Consider the following 20,859-nt stretch of genomic DNA (forward strand, 5'->3'; position numbering starts at 1 on the left):
CTGCCCAAGGTCACCCTGCTAGTTAGTGACAGAGCTAAGATTTCCTAGTTCTTGGGGCTGACGTTCTGTTTCCTTAAAGCACTCAGGCTTGGGAGCCCCTGTCAGATGGTACAGAGAGGCCCCAGGCCCCAGTCCACATAGGGTTACTGGCCACCTCTACCTTGCAGTGACTTTTTAGTACCCTCTCCCCCCAAAATACACCCACTGAGTTCCTTACCACTTCTCTATGTTGCTAAACCTAATGGAAACATTTCCGTCTTTATCCTACTTGTTATCTCTGTAGCTCTTGACATTGAGGGCCATACATTTTATTAAATGTTCAGTTGTCCCCCTTCGCTTTGGAGAAATCACCCTTGCATGCTGTCCCCTTCACAGGCTGCTTCCTCTCGGTTTTCCTTTGCTTTCCCTCATCTGAATTCCAGTGTTTCCCAAAAGAGATTCTCTCCTAAGCCATTCTCTTCTCCATCTTCCTTCTCTAGATGATCTAACTTGCTTCAACTTCCCGTCTGTCTGCCAATGACCACAACCCTAACCTAATCCTGGTGAGCATTGTCCCTTGCATGTCTCCGTGAGGTGACCTCTTCACCACCCTCTGCCTCCTACATATAGGCCAAGTCTGCTGACCCGTCCATTTTCCCCATCTACTGTGAGCTCAAACCCAAGGGATATCCCTGAATGCCGCCTCTCCCTTGCCCACACCCAATCTAATTAAACCTGGTCCTGTCGATCATTCGTCCTGACTCCCAACCTGGATGTTTCTTCACATTCCCATCATGTCTTCATGGATTAGCAACTTCTAGCTGGCCGTCTCCCCTCCCGATCTGTCCTGCGTGCTGCAGCTAGAATGGTCTTTCCAAACTGCAAATGTTTAACACCTTTCAACGCTGTACACATTTCTTTCTTTCTTTCTTTAATTTTAAAATGGATTTGAGAGAGAGAAACATTGATTTGTTGCTCCACATATGTATGCATTCATTGGTTGCTTTCTACATGTGCCCTCACCAGGGACTGGACCTGCAACCTTGGTGTCTGGGGCTGGCTCTCCAACCGACTGAGCTACCTGGCCAGGGCTGTCCAAACTTCTCACGAAATAAAGTTGAAACTGCTAACCACCACTTACCATCCCAGTGACCCAGAGCCACTCTGACTCCTCTCTTCACATCCTCCAAGTTCCAGCCAGGTTCTGCCTGACCTGCTTTCTCCCTCTGGACCTGTGAAGATGCCACCTCCCACCCACATGTCTGAGGTACACTTCCAAGGCTGGGCTATTTTCTCCTCTTCTGGTCCTGGCTGGGAGTTATTTCCCCCGGGAAGTGTTACTGGATCTCCCAGGGCTTTTCCAGCGGGCTCCTTAGGACCCTGCCTTCCCCTCATCACTGAAAATTGTTCCCAAGTCTTGTGAACATCCTTTTCCTTCTCCTCTGCTGACTGTTAGCTGCAAGGAAGGCAAAGGCTTATTTGCAGGTGTAACCTCAATTCGTACCGGGCACAGTGACTAAACCCAGCAGACATACAATAAATGTCTAAAGAATGAGTGGGGGAGGAACAGGTGAGGCGTCCATGGGGGCAAAGCCACAGGGGAAAATGTCCCTTGCTAAGTGATGGGTGGCAGTAGCTCAAGGGAGCTGCAGAGCTGTGAGCTGAGTGAGGTGCCAAGGTCAGTCGTGCAGAGAAGAGAGGTCGGACAAGTCACCAGAACGGAAGCTGGTATGAAGCCACAGTGGCAAGAACAGGAAACTGGGGCTTCAGGCTCTCCTGGGAGACGTCTGGACAGTCGTATGGTGCCTGTGAAGAGCTCTGACCCATTGTCTGTTGCACTGGAAGTATTCAGCTGTGTTTAAAAAGCCAGGATGGCCCGGCCGGTGTGGCTCACTGGTTGAGCATTGACCCATGCACCAAGAGGTCGCCAGTTCGATTCCCAGTCAGGGCACATGCCCAGGCTGTGGGCCAAATCCCCAGTTGGGGCATGCAGGAGGCAGCCAATCGATGTTCCCTCTCATCGATGTTTCTCTCTCTCTCTCTCCCTGTCCTTTCCTATAAATAAATAAATAAATAAATAAATAAATAAATAAATAAATAAATAGCTAGCCAGCCAGCCAGGATGTTCCTCTCATAGACCACAGTCCTAAGGATGATACAGGATGTTACCTTGAGCAAGACAAGAAAGACACTCCTATCTGATCGGACTTCAGACCACGGCTCAACACTCTCTTCTCCCCGGCCTGCTCTGCCCAGTCTGGTAGTCACAGTGGTCACTGAGCACTTAGGATGTGTTTAGTCGGAATGGAGACACACACAGTAAGTGTGACATACACACAGGATTTCAAAGTTTTCATACAAAAAAGAATGTAAACTATCTCAATAATTTTTTACATTGCTTATATGTTGAAGTGATACTATTTGGGTATATTGCATATAATAAAATCTCTTATGAATTTCATTTATTTCTTTTACTTTTAACAATGTGACTACTAGAAAAATTTTAATTACATGTGAGGTTCACATCAATTTCTATCAGACACTGTTGTCCCAGGTCATTCCTGAACTTTAGCTTGCACATAATCTAATTTCAAATTTCAATATTATTGTCAAATGTGGATTTGTAGATGTTGGGTTTTTTCATATAAGTAAAATAAAATTTAAAAATTATAGTGATAGCACTTGCAACGTTTTATTCTGCAGGAAAGAATATATTATTTAAAAGTCCCATCATCTAGTATCATCATTATTTCATAAAAGAAAGAGTATTTAAGGGTATTTAAACACCAGAAAACGCTGCAATCTCAGAATGACTGAAAACCCTACATTGTCAAATTTAACTTTAAGGAAACCTCCCTCGGAGTCTCCCCCTCCCCCCAGCTCCATGGATCAGATGGGCACTAACTCACCAGCTGCCACCCAGGTTCCCTCCCCGGTAGTATGTGAGCCCGTCTGACCACCCTCTGCGGACAGCACGGATACTGGGCCCACAGGCATCTCCACTCTCTGCTCTGGGACCAGCAGCCCCAACTCTGTCCTTGGAGCTGCTGCGGCTACCAAGTCGCTCTGGTTTCTCCAATCCCTGGCCCCACGTCTCCTCGGGCCCTTCTGCTGCCCATGCTATGAAGTTCAATCTGGCTCTCTCCTGACTTGCAGAATTGAGACCTCCTAGAAATGACCATTGCTCCAGCCTGCGCCAGGGCCCCTCTGCGTTTCCAGACAACTAACTCTGGTCTTTGATGCTGACCAGCCCCTTCGAGGTGAGTGGGACACTGAGGTTTGGTGATACCCGTGGAGGTGGTGGCGACTTCTCCCAGGAAGATCGCTGCCCTCGGGAGGCCGCGAGGAGGCTTCTCTGGGGATGCCACAGGACCTGTGTTAGGGGGGACCAAGCACCACCCAGTCGGCAGCTGTGTGCACATGTGTGCATGTGTGCACACATGCACGGGGGCCGGGGAGGTGTTCTCAAAAGGCAAACGCTAAGTCTAGCCGGGCCCCGAGTGTGGAGGTGAGCCAAGGCTTATTTTTGAAGTTTCCTGAAAAAGATTGCTCAGCGTCTGAGACTAGGGCTCCTTCCAGCCTTATTTTAGCATGGCTTGAGTCACACTGCACAGTAGTAATAATAGATAACATTTACTGAACCCTCGCCATGTCTCAGGCGTCCTCTGGGGCGGGTCCTCTGCTCTCGCCGAGGAGACTGTGAGGTCGCAGCCCGTGAGCAGCGGAGCTGGGCAGAGCCAGATGGTCCGCTCCCAGCTCTGCGCTCCCGTGCGTTCCACTCGAACGACCTCTGACGGTCATCTGGCTCGCTGGCTCGAACCCTTATTTCATCCTGACCTTTCTCTCCATCTTTGGTCTTGAAGGCCTCATGCTGAAAGGGTCTAGAAGGATGGAAAAATCACAAATCCGGGCTATCCCTCACCTGCTAAAGAAGGATGTCTCCCCTTGCTAGTCCCTGAGTTATTTCCTGATATTCTTCAGACCTTCCAGCTAAAGGGTTAGAGAAGAGTCACCCCTCCTTCAACCTAGTGGGGGGAAGTCCCTCAAATGGAAGCAGCTGAGACAAGTCTTGTAGCCTAGTGACTCCGATGTCACCAGGCCAAGCACGCTGACTCAGGAATGGTGTGGTGGGGCCGTGTCCCACGACTTCTTCTCCAGGACTCACAACGGTGTGTCCCTCTGGGAGGTCTGGGGTGGGGAGGTCAAAGCAAAGGCTTCCCATGCCTTCCTGTACCCTCTGGTCAGTCAGTCCGTCCCTGGGTCAGTCCTGCACCGAATTCAGCTGCCACCACCTCTTCACAGTCTCACTTCCGTCAGGCCAACACCCTTGGCGGCCGAACTGTAACGGCCTCCTGACTGCTCCTCCGCCTGCAGACCCTCCTCCATCGCTTCCTCCCCATCTGCACAGTAACCTGGACGATGCACCGCGTCATACATGTCACTCTATCTTCAGTAGCCACCTGAAGCTAAGCAATGGCTGCATCTCTAGGCCTCCCCCTCAGGTTACCCTCCCTCCGGCCGCACAGCCCCCTTCGAGCCTTCTGTCCCTGCAAACCTGGACAGTCACTGCCCTGGTCCTGCCCTAGCCACAACCTCCACCCACCTCCCATCCTGCTACCTTCCCTTCTAGGGCTGCCGCGACTGTAACGCTGCACAGTGGCCGACCCAAGTGACTTCTCCCGGGTGCTGCTTGCCCATGACCTGGGGCCACACCCTTTCCCTCTCCCGGTGCTGTCTTCCTCGGGGGGTAGGGGCCACTTTCCAACTTCAAGTTCCTCTGGGCAAGTCACTCAACCGAGTGGAGTCAATGTCCTCACCTCTAAGACCAGGATCCCAGCAAAGCTGCTGTGAGGCTGAAGGGAGAGAACATATATAAGGTGCCTGGCACGTGTCAGGGGCCTCACTTCTGATCAATAAGGCTGGCTGATTGTGGTCTTGGATTTATGTGCTAACACACAGTCTCCTTTGTTGAGTGAAGGCGGTTTTAAATTTCCCGTGATTTGATTTTCTCCCTGTTGTAAGAATTCATCTCCACACCTGCACTCCCAAACCCTGGTGTCTCAGAAGGAAGCTTGAGAATAAGTCCAGTGAGGTCTGAGTGCACATTCACTCAGCAGATGGCTACAGAGGAGTCTGAGTGCCAGGCGCCATGCCAGGCTCGGGAGGGAGACACAGATGAGTCAGCACCCCTGCCCCACGTCGCCAGGGGCTCGAAGGGGACAGGGATGAAACTGATGCTTGCAACTTGGGGTGCAGATGCTGCTGAGAGGGGAGCTGGGAGTGAGGAGCTGTTGCCAGACTGGCCTGAGCCGACAAGATCTCTTCCTGGAGAGGGGACCCGCCAGCTGGGTTCCTGAACAGTCCAAGGGCTGCACCAAGAGAGCAGCCAAGACGGGGGCGTGAACCTGCGGGTACAGGCAGCTGCACACCCTGGGCCCGGCTGGGTGGAATGCCTTCGGGGGAGGGGCAGCTGCTGGCGTGTGTGCCTTTGGAAAGCTCCCTGCAGGAGGCGTGGAGCAGACTGTGCGGGCCGGAGCCAAGTGGGAGGGCAGCGGGGGCTGCTGCAGTCACCCAGGCAAGAGGGGACAGCAAATGAGCATGGCGGCAAGGTTAGGGGTCAAGAGCTATCTCAACGAAATGAGGGTGAGAGACAAATAGGACTAAGGACTGGGGCTTCGGTCAAGGGTGAACAGCAGAGCCTGCTGACATGAGGCAGGTGACAACAAGACGGGTGCATGCTGTCTTGACAGGAGGTCCCCGGGGCTCAGAGAGACGTGTCTGTACGATGTGCCTATATGATGAATCAAGGAGAGACAGGCAGGGAGGAGGGGGAAGCAGGAGAAGGATGCTCTGGCTAGCTTCAAGGTCATTGTGAGGATCAGGTGAGGGCAGAGGGCGAGAGCTGTCTGGATATAATAACCTCCAATCAAACATAAGGGTTTCCTCTTGCTCTATCGGAAACACCAAGGATAATCACGAGGGGCACTTGCTGATCTTGTTCCTTGCTAGCCTGGCTGGAACCTGGGCTGGCTCCGTGCCTCCACGGGTCCCTTCGCAGAGCCTTGTCCTCCACATCACACAGTCTTCAGCTTGCTTCGCAGCCGCCCCAGGGCCCCACTGATTGCACCGCTCCATCCCGCCGGCTGTCGCTGCAGCAGCCTCCCTGCCACAGCACGCACCCCCTCCAGTTGTCATCGCCCCTCTGCTCTTTTCAACTCCTGTCAAACATGTGCGGTGCTTCCTGGCCCCCGGCCCTTACGCTCTCCCTCTGCTGGGCTGGCTTCTATCCCCAGCATCTTAGAAGTATGAAGTGCACCAGCCCTGGCATCGCAATGGCCTCATGGAGTCGTCTGCTGCCCAGTTCTAAAGTGACTTCGACAGTCAGGCAAGTTGAGCATTCGGGGCAAGGGGCCGAGGCTGAGGCAGCTCTGTGCCCGCCTTGTTCCCTCCAACCCTGCCCCACCTTGTCCTTGGAGCGCAGCCAACTCAGAGATGGAACAGGGCGCCAATCCAGGACCTCTGCCAAGTCATCCACATCACCCCTTCCTCCTTCGGGGCCGTCACCCTCTCTGCCCTGCCTCTACCTGCAGCCGCGGGGCAGCAAAGAGATGGGGGGCCCGTGTGCTGATGTCGATCCCGATACCCATCCGACTACTCATCACCACAGCTACCACAGTCACCGAGTGTCAACAGAGGCCAAAGACTGTGCCCGGCCTTCACCATGGGCTGTGGATTCGCTCACCCTCACAGCAGCCCTGGGGACCATTAGTATTCCCACAAGGAAACCGAGTATTACACAAGGAGTGTAAGTAACAATGCAAGGACCAGCTAGGCACTGGCAGAGGGGCCTAACCCCACAGCCCACCCAGCTAACTAGTCTCCTGTTAACCAGTCGCCTTGCCTGGGCCTCGGTTTCCTCCCTTGTGAAAGTGCTGACCCACTCACCCCAGGGGCTGCTGAGGACGCATGAGAAGGAGTGAGAGCATTTTGTAGTCTCGCATAATTGAAAGGGGTGGTTATTCTGCTCCAAGGACTCCCCGAGAGGGTCGCCTTTACTCAGGGATGGGCCCAGATGCCCGCACCGGTCCTGCCGGCCCTGCTTCAGCCTCACACCCAGCCGAGCCGGCGGTTCTTTAAAGCACCGGGAAACGGTAACCGAACATGACCGCGTTCTGGGTTTTGAAGGGGAAAAGTCTGCCTGTTCCGACTCCTTACTCGAGGCTGAAGACTGCGGGCAGGGGACCAGCGTGCAGCCGGGCGGCCATGCACAGGAAGTGCCACCTGCAGGAGCGAACAGCTCTGCCGCCTCGTGCTTGCTAGATCCGGCCTTCAGATAAGCCAGAGGCGGTCCCACGCTGACCTCTGTATTTCAGCCGCAGGGGGTCTGGTGACCTCTGCCGAGGGGAAGGCGCGGGGCCCAGGAAGGCAGCACAGGAAGGGGACAATGCAGCGATGAAAGGGGCAGCGCTGATGGTTTGGCAGGTCCTCGCGCCCTGTTGGGAAGGGGAGTATGTGAGGGGAAATAGCAATCCAGGGCCCTGGGGGAGGGGAGCCACGGCTGGGCTGGAGGAGGGATGCATCCGAAAATAGTCTCCAATCCGAAGCCGTTCCTTAGGCAGTTCCCACACGTCCTTCTCGGCAGAAGTATTTCCAACCAGCAGACAGCGCTGGAAGTGACCTTAATAACCATCTCTGACTATTTCTCCCCCTATAGTAGGAAACAGACAGCAGATTGCCGAGGGGTCAGGCAATATCCTAGACAGGGCGTGGGTCTTCTCAGCTCAGTCTCGTGCCCCCCACCCCAATTTTATCATGCTGCCAAGACGCGGACGGAACAACGAGAATCATCAGAGGAGAAAATGGACTAAAAGTTGTGCTTGGTTCTTGGGCAAAGGGCACAGGAAGGCCAATAGAGCAGAGGCAGAACCCTTGACTGCGTATTCAAGTGGCCAATACACTGGGGAAAGGCTCATTCAAACCACAAGAAGACACCACCACTCAGGCTCTGAAAAAGTTAAAATGAAAGACAGACGATAGCAAGCGACGGAGAGCAAAGATGGGGAGCAGCTGGACCTCTGCGCGCTGTGGGCGGGTGGGACTGGGTTCAAGCCAAGCCGGTACTTCCTGTTGCCCCCCTTCTCTTGGGGAGGGAGGTACATCACTGCTGCCCGGCACCGTTCTGTCCAGTCCTGCCTTCGTCCCCATCCCCTGGCAGGAGCTCGCAGATGCGGTTCCGGCCAGGAGTGGGCTTCCAGGGCACCTGTCGGCTGTCGTGATGGTGACAGCACGGAAGTCGGAGCATTCCAGGGTGAACCACATCGACTCTCAGCTCCTTACCCTGAACTCAAGATCTTGCCCCAACGCGACCCCAAGTTTCTCTTCCAGGAATATTTTCCTTCCCCTCTGTCATCCCGTGGTCCAAGGAAACGGGGCTGACTCCCACCAAACGCTGTGGCTTTCCGCCTCCTTGTCTTTGCATATGCTGTTCTCTCAGCTGGGTGTGCCCACCACCGGCTAACTCCGACCTGTCTGCCCCGGGGCCGGTCCAGATGCCGTCTTCAGCAAGCCTCTGCCTCCCATCCACGTGCAACTCCTTTTCCACAGCCCGGCCTGACGTTGTACTATCGTTTTGCCGGAAGCCTCCTAACTCTTGTGATTTGCTCCATGGCCAAGACGGAAGTAGCGCCACTCAAACCAGGGACCAGGCAGGAGATGAGTGCTTGGAAACTGAGCGCAGGAAGTCTGTGCATGAATTCCAGAATCAAGTACAGGCCTCAGGGCAATCCACATTCGAGCATCAGGAATCCATCCACGTGCATGTCTCCCACTAGCCCACGAGCTCCTGGGGAGTGGGGGCCAGTTCCTAGCACAGGGCTTAGCATGTGCTTAGTGCTCAATAGGTGTGTTGAGCGGATGAATGAGCACGTGAATAGAAAAACAATGAATGAATGAATGAATGGGGTACACAATGCAAAGTCAAAGTTGGTGGAAATCAACTAGGAACCAGGGTGTGAGAAAACATTAGCGAGGGCAATTTGTCCAGATGAATTCTCATCAGCAGGTTTTCTTGACGAGTCCCCATCCCAAGGCCGAGGAGCTGCCTTGCCCCTTGGGGAAATCTGTCTGAAACGCACAGAGCAGCAGGGGCGGGAGGGGTGGGTGTCAGGACCAGGGGACTGGGAGTGAAAGGAACCCTGGCCCAGAGGCCCTGTTGGCTCAGCCTCTGTGGTCTTTCTTCTCCCCACCCTGGTGAGGACCATTCCAAGGCCCTGGGCACTCACGCAGCTGCCCAGCGCAGCAGACACAGCTCTCCAGGGTGTTCAGAAACTCCTTCCGCTGCCCCCTCCAGAGCTCCCTGAGATGCTCTGGGGTGAAGTGCACTCAGAGCCACTGACAACAGGCTCGCAAACTCCTGCACTGAGAAATGGTGCCCAGGAGGGGCCAGGGAGCAGCAGATGGGGAGCTTGTTTGCAAAAGCTAAGTGTCTGTGATGGGTTTCCCCTCCCCTCCCGCCACCTTGGCGTGGAATCACCGGCTCTGTGCTGAGCTGGTGGAACAGCCTTGACTCACAGGGAACATGAACATTTTTTATGCTTAGCCTTTCCAGCCGTAAAGATTTTTATCCTATTACTGCTAAGTGACGAGTACAAGGAAAGAAATGATGATGATCTTTGGCAGCCATTCCAACCAAGTAAATACAAGGAGGGAGAAATGCGAACAAGACCGGGCCTCTACTCCTTCATTTCCCAGGATAGAAAGGAGCAAAGGAAAAATGTCCTCCTAGTGAGATGTACTGAAGTGTGGAATTTTCCCTCTAGGCAAGCAATCCCATTGCCTGATCCACTTAGCTCGGCACTGGACTGGACAAGGCGGGGGATCATGCTGAGGGGAACGATCCCAGCAGCCGGGCCAGGGAGGTGACCTGGTGGGGCTTCCCAGCTCCAACTCCGTCCTCCCATGGCTCCTGGGCCCAGTCACCCTACCTGCTCCCCTGCCATCAAAGCAACCCTGTAATAAATATTGCTGGCTGACAGCAAAAATATACATGTGCTTCATCAAAATATTTCCTCCCTTCTAGAGGTATGCTCCCATTTAAGGGCCCCTTGACTGTCAGATGTTTTATGTGCTATTGGATGATGGCAGAGCCGGCTGTTGTCACCAGGATGTGGGGCAGGACAACTGGAAAACAGAGACTGTGTGTTGGGCCGGTCAATGACGTACAGACAGCAGAACTCCCCTGGGAAGTCTCTGACTCACCCCAGCTGGATGCTGCCTCCTCCTCAGCCTGTAAATTATATATGGCATACCACCCCACCCCTGATACAGGTGGCCCTACAGGACCCAGGCAGTGTCACAAAGTTAACGCCTTTATCAGTGTCAACGGAATCATGGGCCTCGGGGGGTTAGGGCTAGGACGCCCTGAAGGGGGTGCAGTGCTTTGCGCCCACTGAGGCAGGGTGGGAGAGCAGAGTGTACAGATGTGTAAACATGGTGGGGAAGACCAACCACAGGAGGGTGAATAGACCTACACTTGTGCGGCAACGTAGCTGAATGATCAAGCTTCAAATCCAACTACAGATGAGAAAACAACGTCAAGAGAGGAGCAGGGATGGGCCACACCAAACACATGTCTAAAGGCCCATGGCACCAGGTTTCAATCTCAAGAATGTGGAAATGTCAAACATTATGGAAGGGGTGGGGTGGGGGAGGGGACGTTCTTAACCCCAAAGGGTGACTGAACAGGGGACCCATTGGAAACTGTGGACACTTTCCAAACCATCCCGGGTCCGGGCGCCACTCCCTGCCCACCCTGGGTACCCCATAAACCCTGGCAAAGTGGGCTTGAAAGCCTGCCCGTCTCACCTCCTCCTCCTCCTCCCTCAGCTGTGCCATGCTCCAGGCAAACCGGCTGCCTCCCAAACATCGTGGGCTCTGGGGGCAAAGGCCCAGGAGAAAAGTGGCTACTCCGTCCTATTCCACACAAGAAAATTAGGCCGTGGGCCTCCCTGGGGCTTCTCCTACCACAGGACGCCACACCACGACCCGCTCGTCAGGGGTTCCCACGGCCGGCGCACTGGGCTTTGCAAGCAGCACAGCGCTGCCGGGTGAGAACGTGCACAGCGCCCACCTTCCCCGTCCTCCCCCACCTGCTGCCTCCTTGGATTCCAGGCTGTTCGCCCCGCGCCCGCCTTCTCCGCAGCTCTGTGCTAATGCTCAGCTAATAGGTCTCTGTTCAGGCGCTGTCCAAACGCATCCTATAAATCCGAACCCAATTACTGTGGTGAGAAAATTTAATAAGCTCAGACCCCTCCCACAGGCTGTGTCTTCACTCTTCTCTCTGCAGTAATGAGAACTCTTTAAGGGGAAAAGCCTTTTTCTTTAAGTGAGTCTGCTCCCCAGATCCCTCCTCTGAAGGCCTTGAGGATGGGAGGGGAAGGGGAAGGGGCTTCTTCTAGCGCCTCTTCTCCTCCTTGCGCAGAAGGCAGATGGGAGGGAGACATCAACTGTCTTTCCAGTCTTACTCTCCCTTTCATTTTTGTTTCAACAACATTTATTGAATTCCTATCACACACCCGGCTCTGAAGACGTTATCAAAGATCACTTCCCCCAGAGGGCAGTCGGTGTCATAAATAGTAGAGCCTCAGCTGCAAGGCATGATGGGAATACAAAAGTGGAGGGAAGCCTGTATCAGGGGGGTTGGGGTCCACAAAGGAATCAGGAATCCAGTGTGGGCCAACAGACCCCAGTCCAGAAGTGGCCCTACAGCAGGACCTTCTTGGTAAAAGTGATGTCGACTGTTGAAGGAACTGGGAGAAGGGGGAGGAGAAGGAAGGAGCCAGAGAAGCCAAAGGGATCACAGGGCCTGGGACAGAAGTGCTGTCGCCTGGACAGAGGGAGGGTGCTGCAGCGTGTAGGCAGGTGGGTGGCCTTATTCCAAGGCCTTTACTTTCTATTCAAACCCCGAGTCTTTCAGCTGGACCAACCCACCCACAGAGCTCGTCTGATCCACAAAAGCAAGTGCGAGTGTAAGCTGATGCCCTGTGCTTTTCAAACTTGAACGGGGGCATCAGAATAACCTCTGGTGCTTGTCAAGACACAGGTTGCTAGTGTGCACCCCGGGGTTTCTGATTTGGAAGTTCTGGGCTGAAGCTTACGAATCTGCATTTCTAACTAGCTCCCAAATGATGCCAGTTGCTGTTGGTCTGCTAGATTGTGGAACCAACTTCGATAACTATTGTTCTAAGCTCTTGCTTTTCAGTGTGATCCATGGACTGGTGGCATCAGTTGCTGGGGACCTGTTAGAAATGCAGACCACAGGTCCTACCCCAGATCTGCTGAATCAGAGGTTAACAAGACCCTCACATGATTTGTTAGTTGGCCTATTTAAGTTTGAGAAACACTCACTTGGAGCAGGGGTTCTTAAGCCTGACAGTTCATTAAAATCACCTGGGGAGCTTAGACAAGCGAGACTTGAGCTGGTTGGAGTCTGGGTATCAGCACTTTTACAAAGCTCCCCATGTGGTTCTTCTAGGAGGCCTGGACTGAGAACTGCTGAGATCCAGGCTCATGTCTACACTCCACGCCCATATGTACGGGTTTGAGCCCACCACTCCCTTTTCTCTAACACTGAGCTTAACCTTGAAACCCTCTTCTGCCCCTCCCTGCCCCACCCCCACTCCTGACAACTTAGTGATCTTCCCCGTGCCCCTTCCTGAGACCTGGGCTTTGACTGCTCACTTGCCTGGGCCTCCCCTTCCATCCCTGCAGTGTCGGCCGCTCACATTGTTACCCTGTAACAGTGACCACAATGGAAATGTTTTGACTATTTACTATGGAGTAGGCAAGTAATTTACATATATTTTATTAGATCCTTTCAGAAATCGCATTAGGTAGGTATCATTATTGTTATTTTTATCCTCCTTTTTCAAGAGGCAATTGCCATCCAGAGGAGCCAGGCAATGGTGAGTTCACGCGGCGAAGTCCTGACACAGCCAGGCCTGGAAACAGAGTGATCTCGACCCCAAGTCTGCATCCTTAACCCTGGGCCGTCCTGCCTGCTGCTTGATTCTGCCTTTCAGGGAAGATATGGCTCGTCCTTGGCTGGGGCTGATAGCGGGTGCTTACATTCCATTCTCAAGAACTCGGGTAACAAGCGGGGCCGGCTTTATAGCAGTGGTTCTCATTTTGTCCCCAGGGGACACTTGACCATGTCTAGAGACATTTTTTTTTGGTTTTGACAACTTGGGGTTGCTATTGGTATCTAGTGGGTAGAGGCCAGAGGTGTTCCTACAATGCACAGGAGCCCCACAAAAAAAGTACTATCCAGCCCAAAATGTCAGTCTCTGTTGAGAATCCCTAGTGTCCAGGTGTAGGTCACCAGCAGCCACTGCTGACCAGAGCTGGGGCAGGCAGGCCCAAGCAGGGCCCCGGGCTCTGTCAGACCAGACAGGCAAGCCCCAGGCATGCCCACAGGATGACGTCAGTATACACCAGGGAGGCTGGATCACAGCCGGATTAAGGGATTTCGCTGGTGACGTCAACCTCGCGAACACAGGTTCCCCGGGAGGCAAGGGTTGGAGGTGGGAGACCTACAGACAGGTCACCCTGCAGTGCAGCCTATTTGAGGGAAGAATGCCAGGCTTTGCTGGCAGTCTCTGGAACTCCCAACACAAGAGCGATGTGGGCACAGGTTTGTCTCCAAACTCGGCCTGGAGATGGTTGATCCAACTGGTAGCCTCTCACAGTGCTCGCCTGGGGCTTCGCACACAGTGGGTGCTCAGTACCCCAGCCATGACTGTCTAGTCCCATGTGCTTGCCCTCATTCCCAATCCCTGTCCTCTCCCCTTCCTGATCCTTAAGATTAGGATCCATGAATCGGAAATGCTTTGAGTAACGCAATCCCAGCTCCCACAGGACAAGGTTAATCCCCTCAGGCAGACACGTGGCTGGTACGCTTTTCCTTTTCTGTCCTCCCAAAGGGTGCCTGGTTTTCATCTCAGTCCTCTCTTCCCTTCTTGCTGCAGTCCCAGCAGATCACACTTACTGAACAGATGGAACTCACTGGGTTAGCTGCCGAGCCCAGGACTGGACCAGAGGAACTTTGGGGACAGGCTCGGTTCTTCATCCACAACCCCCACAGACATCAGTCTTTGTAAAGTTCTTTCATTTCTGCCTCTCAGATCCTAGAACAGGGTGAACACAGACATTCGTCCTGCTCGGGGTATCCCTCTGTACCTGCCTGCTCAGGGAATTCCCAAAGCTTCCCTGCTGCACGCATGCAGGTGAGAGCATTCAGGGGCACGGCCCCAACGCTTCACCCAGAGGCACCAGCTCCTCTCTTGGCCGGGAGGTGTCTCTTTGTCCCTCTGGAGGGCTCGGCATCTGGATCAGAGAGGCACTACCAGGCTGAGACCCCGTGGGGCTTCTCAGCGGTCTGCCCCCTCCCTCTTCCCTGTTACCCTATATGTAATCTCTGCTCAGGGGAATCAAATAGCCTAATATTTAAATAAAATTTAGCAAACACCAAGGACCAGGATCAGGGCGTGGGGGTGTTAAGAGGAATAATGTAAGCCTGACTTTCAGAAGCGTTCAGGCCAGCAGCAGGGGTGTTCTAGGTCGAGTCCACCCCCTGGGTCTCTGGTTGCAGGGACTTCCAGTCCCTGCTGCCGGTGGAAGAAGCCTCCGACCCTCTCCATGGGGCGGCTCACAACAGCCAGCAGCACAGACAGTGGTGAAGGGCCACATCCTAAACCCTCTAGCAACCAACTGGCAACAAATGGTTTGCCTGCGCCAGCACCTGGCACTGGGCGCTGCACCGAGCGAGCCTGCCGCTGGCGTGTCCCGACGACAGGGAGGGGAGGTGACCGAAGGAGTACCTCAGGTGGCGAGTGTCCGGGATGGCCCGATTGCTGGAGATCCGCTCGCTCTCCCGCTGGTTGAAAGCGTACAGCTTATAGGGATCGTCACCCACGCGCCACCTTTTGGCATTCAGATACCGCCGCTCATCAAACTGGTCCCACAGGTCATCCCAGTCAGCATCCAAAATCTGTGTGACATGAATGGGAAATCTGTGAGAACAGCTCCCAGCCCTCCACCAGCCCGTCTGTCCGTCTGTCCGTCTGTCAGAGCCCAGAGCGGAGACCAGGCTTGTTCTGGAAAGGTTTAGCCCACAGATGGGGCCAGAGGTGGGACGTTGATAAAACCATCAGCGATAACAATCAACAGAGCCGCCAGAACGGCAGCTACCGTTTACTGAGCACGGCCCCCCAGGCGCCATGCGGGGACTGTCCTCGCGTGCTCTTGTGGATTTCTCACGGTGGTTCCGAGACAGACATGCTCACGTTCCCATTATGCAGACAGGGAGACAGCCTCACCGGCAAGTACCTCGCTCAGCATCCCACAACTAGGAAGTGGACCTCAGAATCCCGGCTCCAGGGGCCACCTCTCCAGGGTCATTTGAGAACACGTGACTGAAATTGCCGACGCAGGGGCTGAGTGGGCACACAATGACCGCCATTCCCGTCCGCGGGCAGGGAGGAGAAGGAGGCGCTCCATCTAAAATGGTGTGCTGCCACTGGACAGTCACCTATGAGTTCCTTTCTCCTTCCAACCCAGGAATCTGATTAGTGTTAAGAAGCATCGATGGGGAGCAAGTAATAGCCGGTTCCCTCTGGGAGACAGCACTGTAGAAGGTAGAAGGTGGTTTCCCCGTCCATGATCTCATTTCGTCCTCCCCAAACCCTCTGCACTGAGTCGGGAATGAAGGTTTCGCAAAGGTGACTGGCTTGTCTGAGGTCGCCCAGATGGACGGTGGCGGAGCCCACCGTGGGGGAGATGCTCACTCGTGTGTTACTGAGCCTACTTGCTAAGCAAGTGTCCACAGCTGCCTGGGTACCGCCCATCCCATCACTGGCCAGGACGCCCTTCTTCACTTGGGGGACTGACAGGAAGGCCCAGGCAGGCCCACAGACCACAGCGCAGGCGCTTGGCCCACACGTGGCAGGTAAGGGGGCCACTTGCCAGTGTGCACATTTTCCCCAGGCGCCTCTCGGCCTAATCTGGTAATTGATCTCTCTCTCTCTCTCTATCCCCCTCTCTCTCGCGTTATCTCCTTTAGAAACAGCATTCTCCTGCTAATAGGACAAAATGAAGCTTTAGAAACCAGTGATTTTTATCCAATAATTGATTTTATTAATGTCCTGTGATACTGTTGCTACACAGAGGGAACTCGGGGTGGGATGTGAAACTCCCAGGCCTGTGCTGTGCAATGTCACAGCCCGAGAGCTGTCACCTGTTTTGGGAACGTCACCGCAGGGTGACCTGACCCCCCTTTCCGGGGAAGCACCATGGGGTCCTGACCGCCTCCTGCTAACTCATTCCCACTTTAATTCATTGCAATTCTCTAATCAGCTGCGAGCCCCCAGTGCTCTGTACTGTGCAGGGAGAGGCAGAGCTGGAGGCCATGCTCTCGGGGGCTGCGGTGCTGCAGACGGACACGCAGCCTCAGGGGAATGGGAAGGGCTTCCTGGAAGAAGCGGCAAATGAGTCAGAGCTTGAAGGCTGAGCAGGAATTTTACTTTGCTTAGGAGGAGATGGGGAGGGGAAATATGTGTGTAGTGAAAATCCAGATAAAAGGCAGGAAGGCCTGGAGGAGGAAAGTCTGTTCCAAGAATGGCAGCTCAGGAATGGGGGGGCAGAGTGGACTGCAGAGAGAGCAACAGTGTCAGAAAACGCCGGAACGCAGCGGGGCCTGCATGAAGCAGGTCAGGGGAAATGTCTCTGGCCACATGTGGGATGGAGTGGGGGGAGGGGAGACTCTCACAGGAGGCCAGCTGGGAGGTGACCTCAGTAAACCGACCTGGTGGGAAGGACGGCCTGGACGGGGCCCTGCTGGGGGAGGAGCCGGGGAAAGGCGAGCACCCAGGGAGAAGGCAGGGAGCCAACCTCTTGGCCTCATCCCCTACTCTGTTCCCACCAGACCAGGCCTAGGCCGAGAGGGCATGAGGCTGGGTGACCTGCTCAGCCTGGCAATCGCCACCCTAGGGGCAGTTAAGCCTCCTTGACAGGATCTGTCTCCTGGGAGACGGTGCCATGAGAACGCAGTGGGATTCTGGCCTCTGAGAGCCCAGAGCCAGAGCAGCCAGGCCGGTGAGAGACCACCTGGACCGTCAGGACAAGGCTGTCCTTAGAGGGGCTGCTCCTCAGAAGGTCATATTCACAGCTGGTCCGTGCTTTTCCACTCTGAGACCCACGAGGGGTGTGGGGGACACCCTGCAGAGAGCTTGGCCTCCCTAGCATGATGTCTGGGCGTACTGACAATGGTGAACCTGTGTGTAAAATAATAGCACTACCATTTGAATAGCAATTAGTTTTACAAAGCAGCTTGGACACTGTCACAGAATCCACGCACAATCCCATCTGCACAGGGAGGGGTCGGCTAACTGGGGTCCAGTCAGTGGCTTGCCCAAGTTGGTAGCTAGTAAGTAAAGGGACACCTGGCTGAATCCTCCCCAGAGCCCCCCAAGGCCAGGGTCTGTGCTGTCTTCCCATGGACAGAAACAAGGGGTGTCTCCTCTGCTGAGGGTGAGTGGACAGAGAACCGCCCCCCATGAGGAGTGGAGCGAGGACGTGTCCACAGGAAGGGTCAGCCACTTTTCTATTGCTTCCCACCAAACAGGCTGGCTGTGGGCCTCCGGGATTTCCGAAGGGTCGCTGGCTCCCCAGATACTTCCAGCACTAATGTAGCCTTGGTTTCCAAGTACCCCCCGCATCTGAGGGTCCAGAGAGAGGGCAGTACCTTGTACCCACTCGCTCCTGGCCCATGTGACCATCCAGGAAAGCCACCGGACAGACTTATACCTCCCCAAACCTTCCCAGGGCAAGAAGTGACGCACACCTCAGCACCCCCACAGGGCCTCACCCCAGGACTGTGCCCGCTCCTGGGTGGCCCTCACCTCCACCCACACCCCCGAGCAAGCCCCCACTTAACTTTCTAACCAGAATTTACTGAATCTAGAGCGAGTGTGTGTTAGATGCGAAGTACGATGTTACAAATAGAAAACAATCTTTTAAATAGAAAACGTCTGATTAAGTCGGCCAAACCCTTGGCCAAGACCAGTGCTTAAATAACTTGGCACCCAAAACAAAAGCTCAAAGCACATCTGTTAAGTTGCTTAATTTCTTTCCTCCCACCATGCTTCCACGAGGAACCTTGAACTCCCTCTCCTCCGCCCTCTCCCGGCCCATTTTCTCGCACTGGCTTCGAGCGGACACTGGGCTCGGGAACCCAAGGGTAAGGCTTCCCTTCTGTCTGGTTCTGAAACTGCCTCCATGGCCACTACTTCCACTCCCCCCTGCCCCAGCTCGGTACCACGAGTCTCTGTTGTTGCCCTAAGTCTCTCCTTTTCTACCTATAACATGAGAACACCTCGCCCCGGCCTGTTGGGCTCAGCGGAGGACGTCTGTTCCCCTTCACCACGAATTTGATTCCCGATCAAGGACACGTACCTGGGCTGCAGGTTCGATCCCCAGCCCCTGTCAGGGTTATGTGGGGCTGTGTGTCTCTCTCACATTGATGTTTCTCTCTCTCTCTCCTCACCCCCTCCCTTCTGCTCTATCTAAAGATTAATGAAAACAATATTCTCCAGTGAGGAGGCACAAAATAAAAAAAGAAAGAGAACATCTGTCTTCATAAGGCTTCTATCCTACTCTGTCTGAACTGTGAGGCTCCTGAATAAAGCTTCGCAAACTTGCCCGATCGTAAAACAGCTCACACATCGGGGGTTCCCTATCGCGTCTCATAAACATTTACATTTAATCCCCAACAATAATGGATGTCAACAGCACCATTCACATTTTATAAAGGGGGGATGCTGAGGCTCAGAGAGACTGAGTAACTTGCCCACTGTCCCCGAGGCGGCCCCAGCCGGAGCCAGGATCTGCACCGGGCGGCCTGGCGCCGGCTCCCATCTGCACCGTGAGGCGGCGGCCTTGTCCCAGCCTCACACCGCTCTGCTGGGTTCGTCTGTGCTCAGGGATCTGCCTCCCTCGGATGGAGGACGTCTGCTCCCCTCTCGCCCTCACCCCCTTGCTCCTCACTCTCCACCCAGCAGCAGGCTTCCTCCCTCCGACAGCCAGGGCAAGGAAGTGCGCAGTCGCAGGCCTGCGGGAAGGTGGGGGTGCTAGGCTAACCCAGGAGAAGGTCGTAATTAAAAACAAATGATATAACATTTTTAAAGATGATATAATTCACCTATTAGTTCAGTGTGTGACACCCCAGCATAACATTCCGTTGTCCAGTGGACATCCCTCCTGGGTCCGGCCAGGGACTCAGAGGTCCCAAGTAGCCCACGCCAAGCCTCCAAGGACTGCAGCTTCTAGAAGTTTCCCTCTGATATCAAACCAGAATCTGTTTCCTGGTAATCTCCTGGCTTTATCCCCGAGACTGTTTGATAAAGTCTAATCTTTCTCATACCTTTCAAATAGTTCATGGCAACTACCACGTGTCCCGGCTTTCCACCCTCTGGTTCCGCCAGCTGGGGCTCACGATGAAAAATGACCGAGAAGAGGGCAAACACATACCAAAGGGTCAAGACCTGGACCAACTCAGTCCGATGGGGCTCATCAGGGAATTCAAACAGCCTGGGAAGCCTTCTATCCAAGGTGTACGACCAGGCCGCCCCTGCTCGCGATAGCCTGACTGGGAAATCCAGGTTTCCTCGTGCTGCCTGAAAACGCTGTGACCTGTCATTACTGGGCACACGGACCCGCCGCCATGCCTCCTGCCAGCACTCCCGGGCCAGCGGTGAGCGAGGGTGCCTCAGACGCGCTCTGACTCTCACAAACCTAACGTGCAGTGGGTGAAATCCCAGCAAAACTGACCAGACACACGAGTCAGCGCATCACTGAGAGTCAGCGCATCACTGAGAGTCAGCGCGTCACTGAGAGTCAGCGCGTCACTGAGAGTCAGCGACACTAGAAACCATATATTTTGATCGTCTAAGGACTTCAGATACAGGAATTCAGATACAAAATAAAGCATAACTGCAGATAAAATGGTTAAACTATGGAACAGAAAATGAGCAAAGAACAAAAGTCCTTTGAAAAAGAACCCGGGTCACTTTTAGAAACGAACAGCCTAATAATGACGGGAAGTCCATACCAAACCGGCCACAGGGAAATGTGGAGACTCTGCGAAGGATTTCACTGGATTATCTCATTTCTGTTACCCCCGTGAAGGCGGCAGGCCAGTTATATTGTTCCCATTTCGCAGATGTGAAAACTGAGTCTCAGGGAAGCCAAGGAGCTTGCTTGAAACCACGCAGACAGTGAGTTTGCTTCTGAGACTCTAACCTAAGACACTTGCCTTCAAAGCTGGTGGGGTTCCTTCCACATCACCAGATGGTTCTCTCATCCACAGGCCAGTTGCTCCCCATGCTGGGCAGTTGCAAGAATATCGAAGTATGTGCTCACTCTACTGTTCTGTTGTCGACCCAGCTGGGCAGGCTCCGTATTTTCCCAGGGCCCGTCGATGGTGAAGAGAACAGCATAACCCCTGCCCCATAAGTCCTCCCCAGATTGAGAGGTCGGGAAAAGAATGACTGCTAACAGACACCCCCACTGTGCAAGACAGACTCAAACCACAGGAAGGGGGGCGAGCCAGCCCCTTGCTCTCCTGAGCTCAGGACAAAGGAAGGAGCTGGAAAACCCTCTTTCCCTCACCAGGGGACAGCACATCAATTATGGATTATCAGATAAGATCTTCATTTTCATATTTCCACCATGTATTATCACCTCTTCCTCTCACAGCAATTCTGTCTTGGGAGTTATTTAACTGATGTGCAGAAATCTAAATTTAATTTATTATGATCTAACTCACTT

At 54.0% G+C, this 20,859-nt stretch overlaps 1 protein-coding gene across 1 annotated transcript in view; it reads right to left on the reverse strand.

The window, feature by feature from the left end:
• GALNT14 (polypeptide N-acetylgalactosaminyltransferase 14) overlaps positions 1 to 20,859 on the reverse strand; it is a 192,005-nt gene that overhangs the window by 53,396 nt on the left and 117,750 nt on the right. Inside the window, exon 2 of the mRNA XM_036263452.1 lies at positions 14,856 to 15,025. Within this exon, the coding sequence (XP_036119345.1) occupies positions 14,856 to 15,025 (170 nt within the window). The remainder of the gene's footprint in view (positions 1 to 14,855; positions 15,026 to 20,859) is intronic.

This window comes from Molossus molossus, unplaced genomic scaffold, assembly GCF_014108415.1.
Source record: "Molossus molossus isolate mMolMol1 unplaced genomic scaffold, mMolMol1.p scaffold_m16_p_15, whole genome shotgun sequence".
Lineage (NCBI taxonomy): Eukaryota > Metazoa > Chordata > Mammalia > Chiroptera > Molossidae > Molossus > Molossus molossus.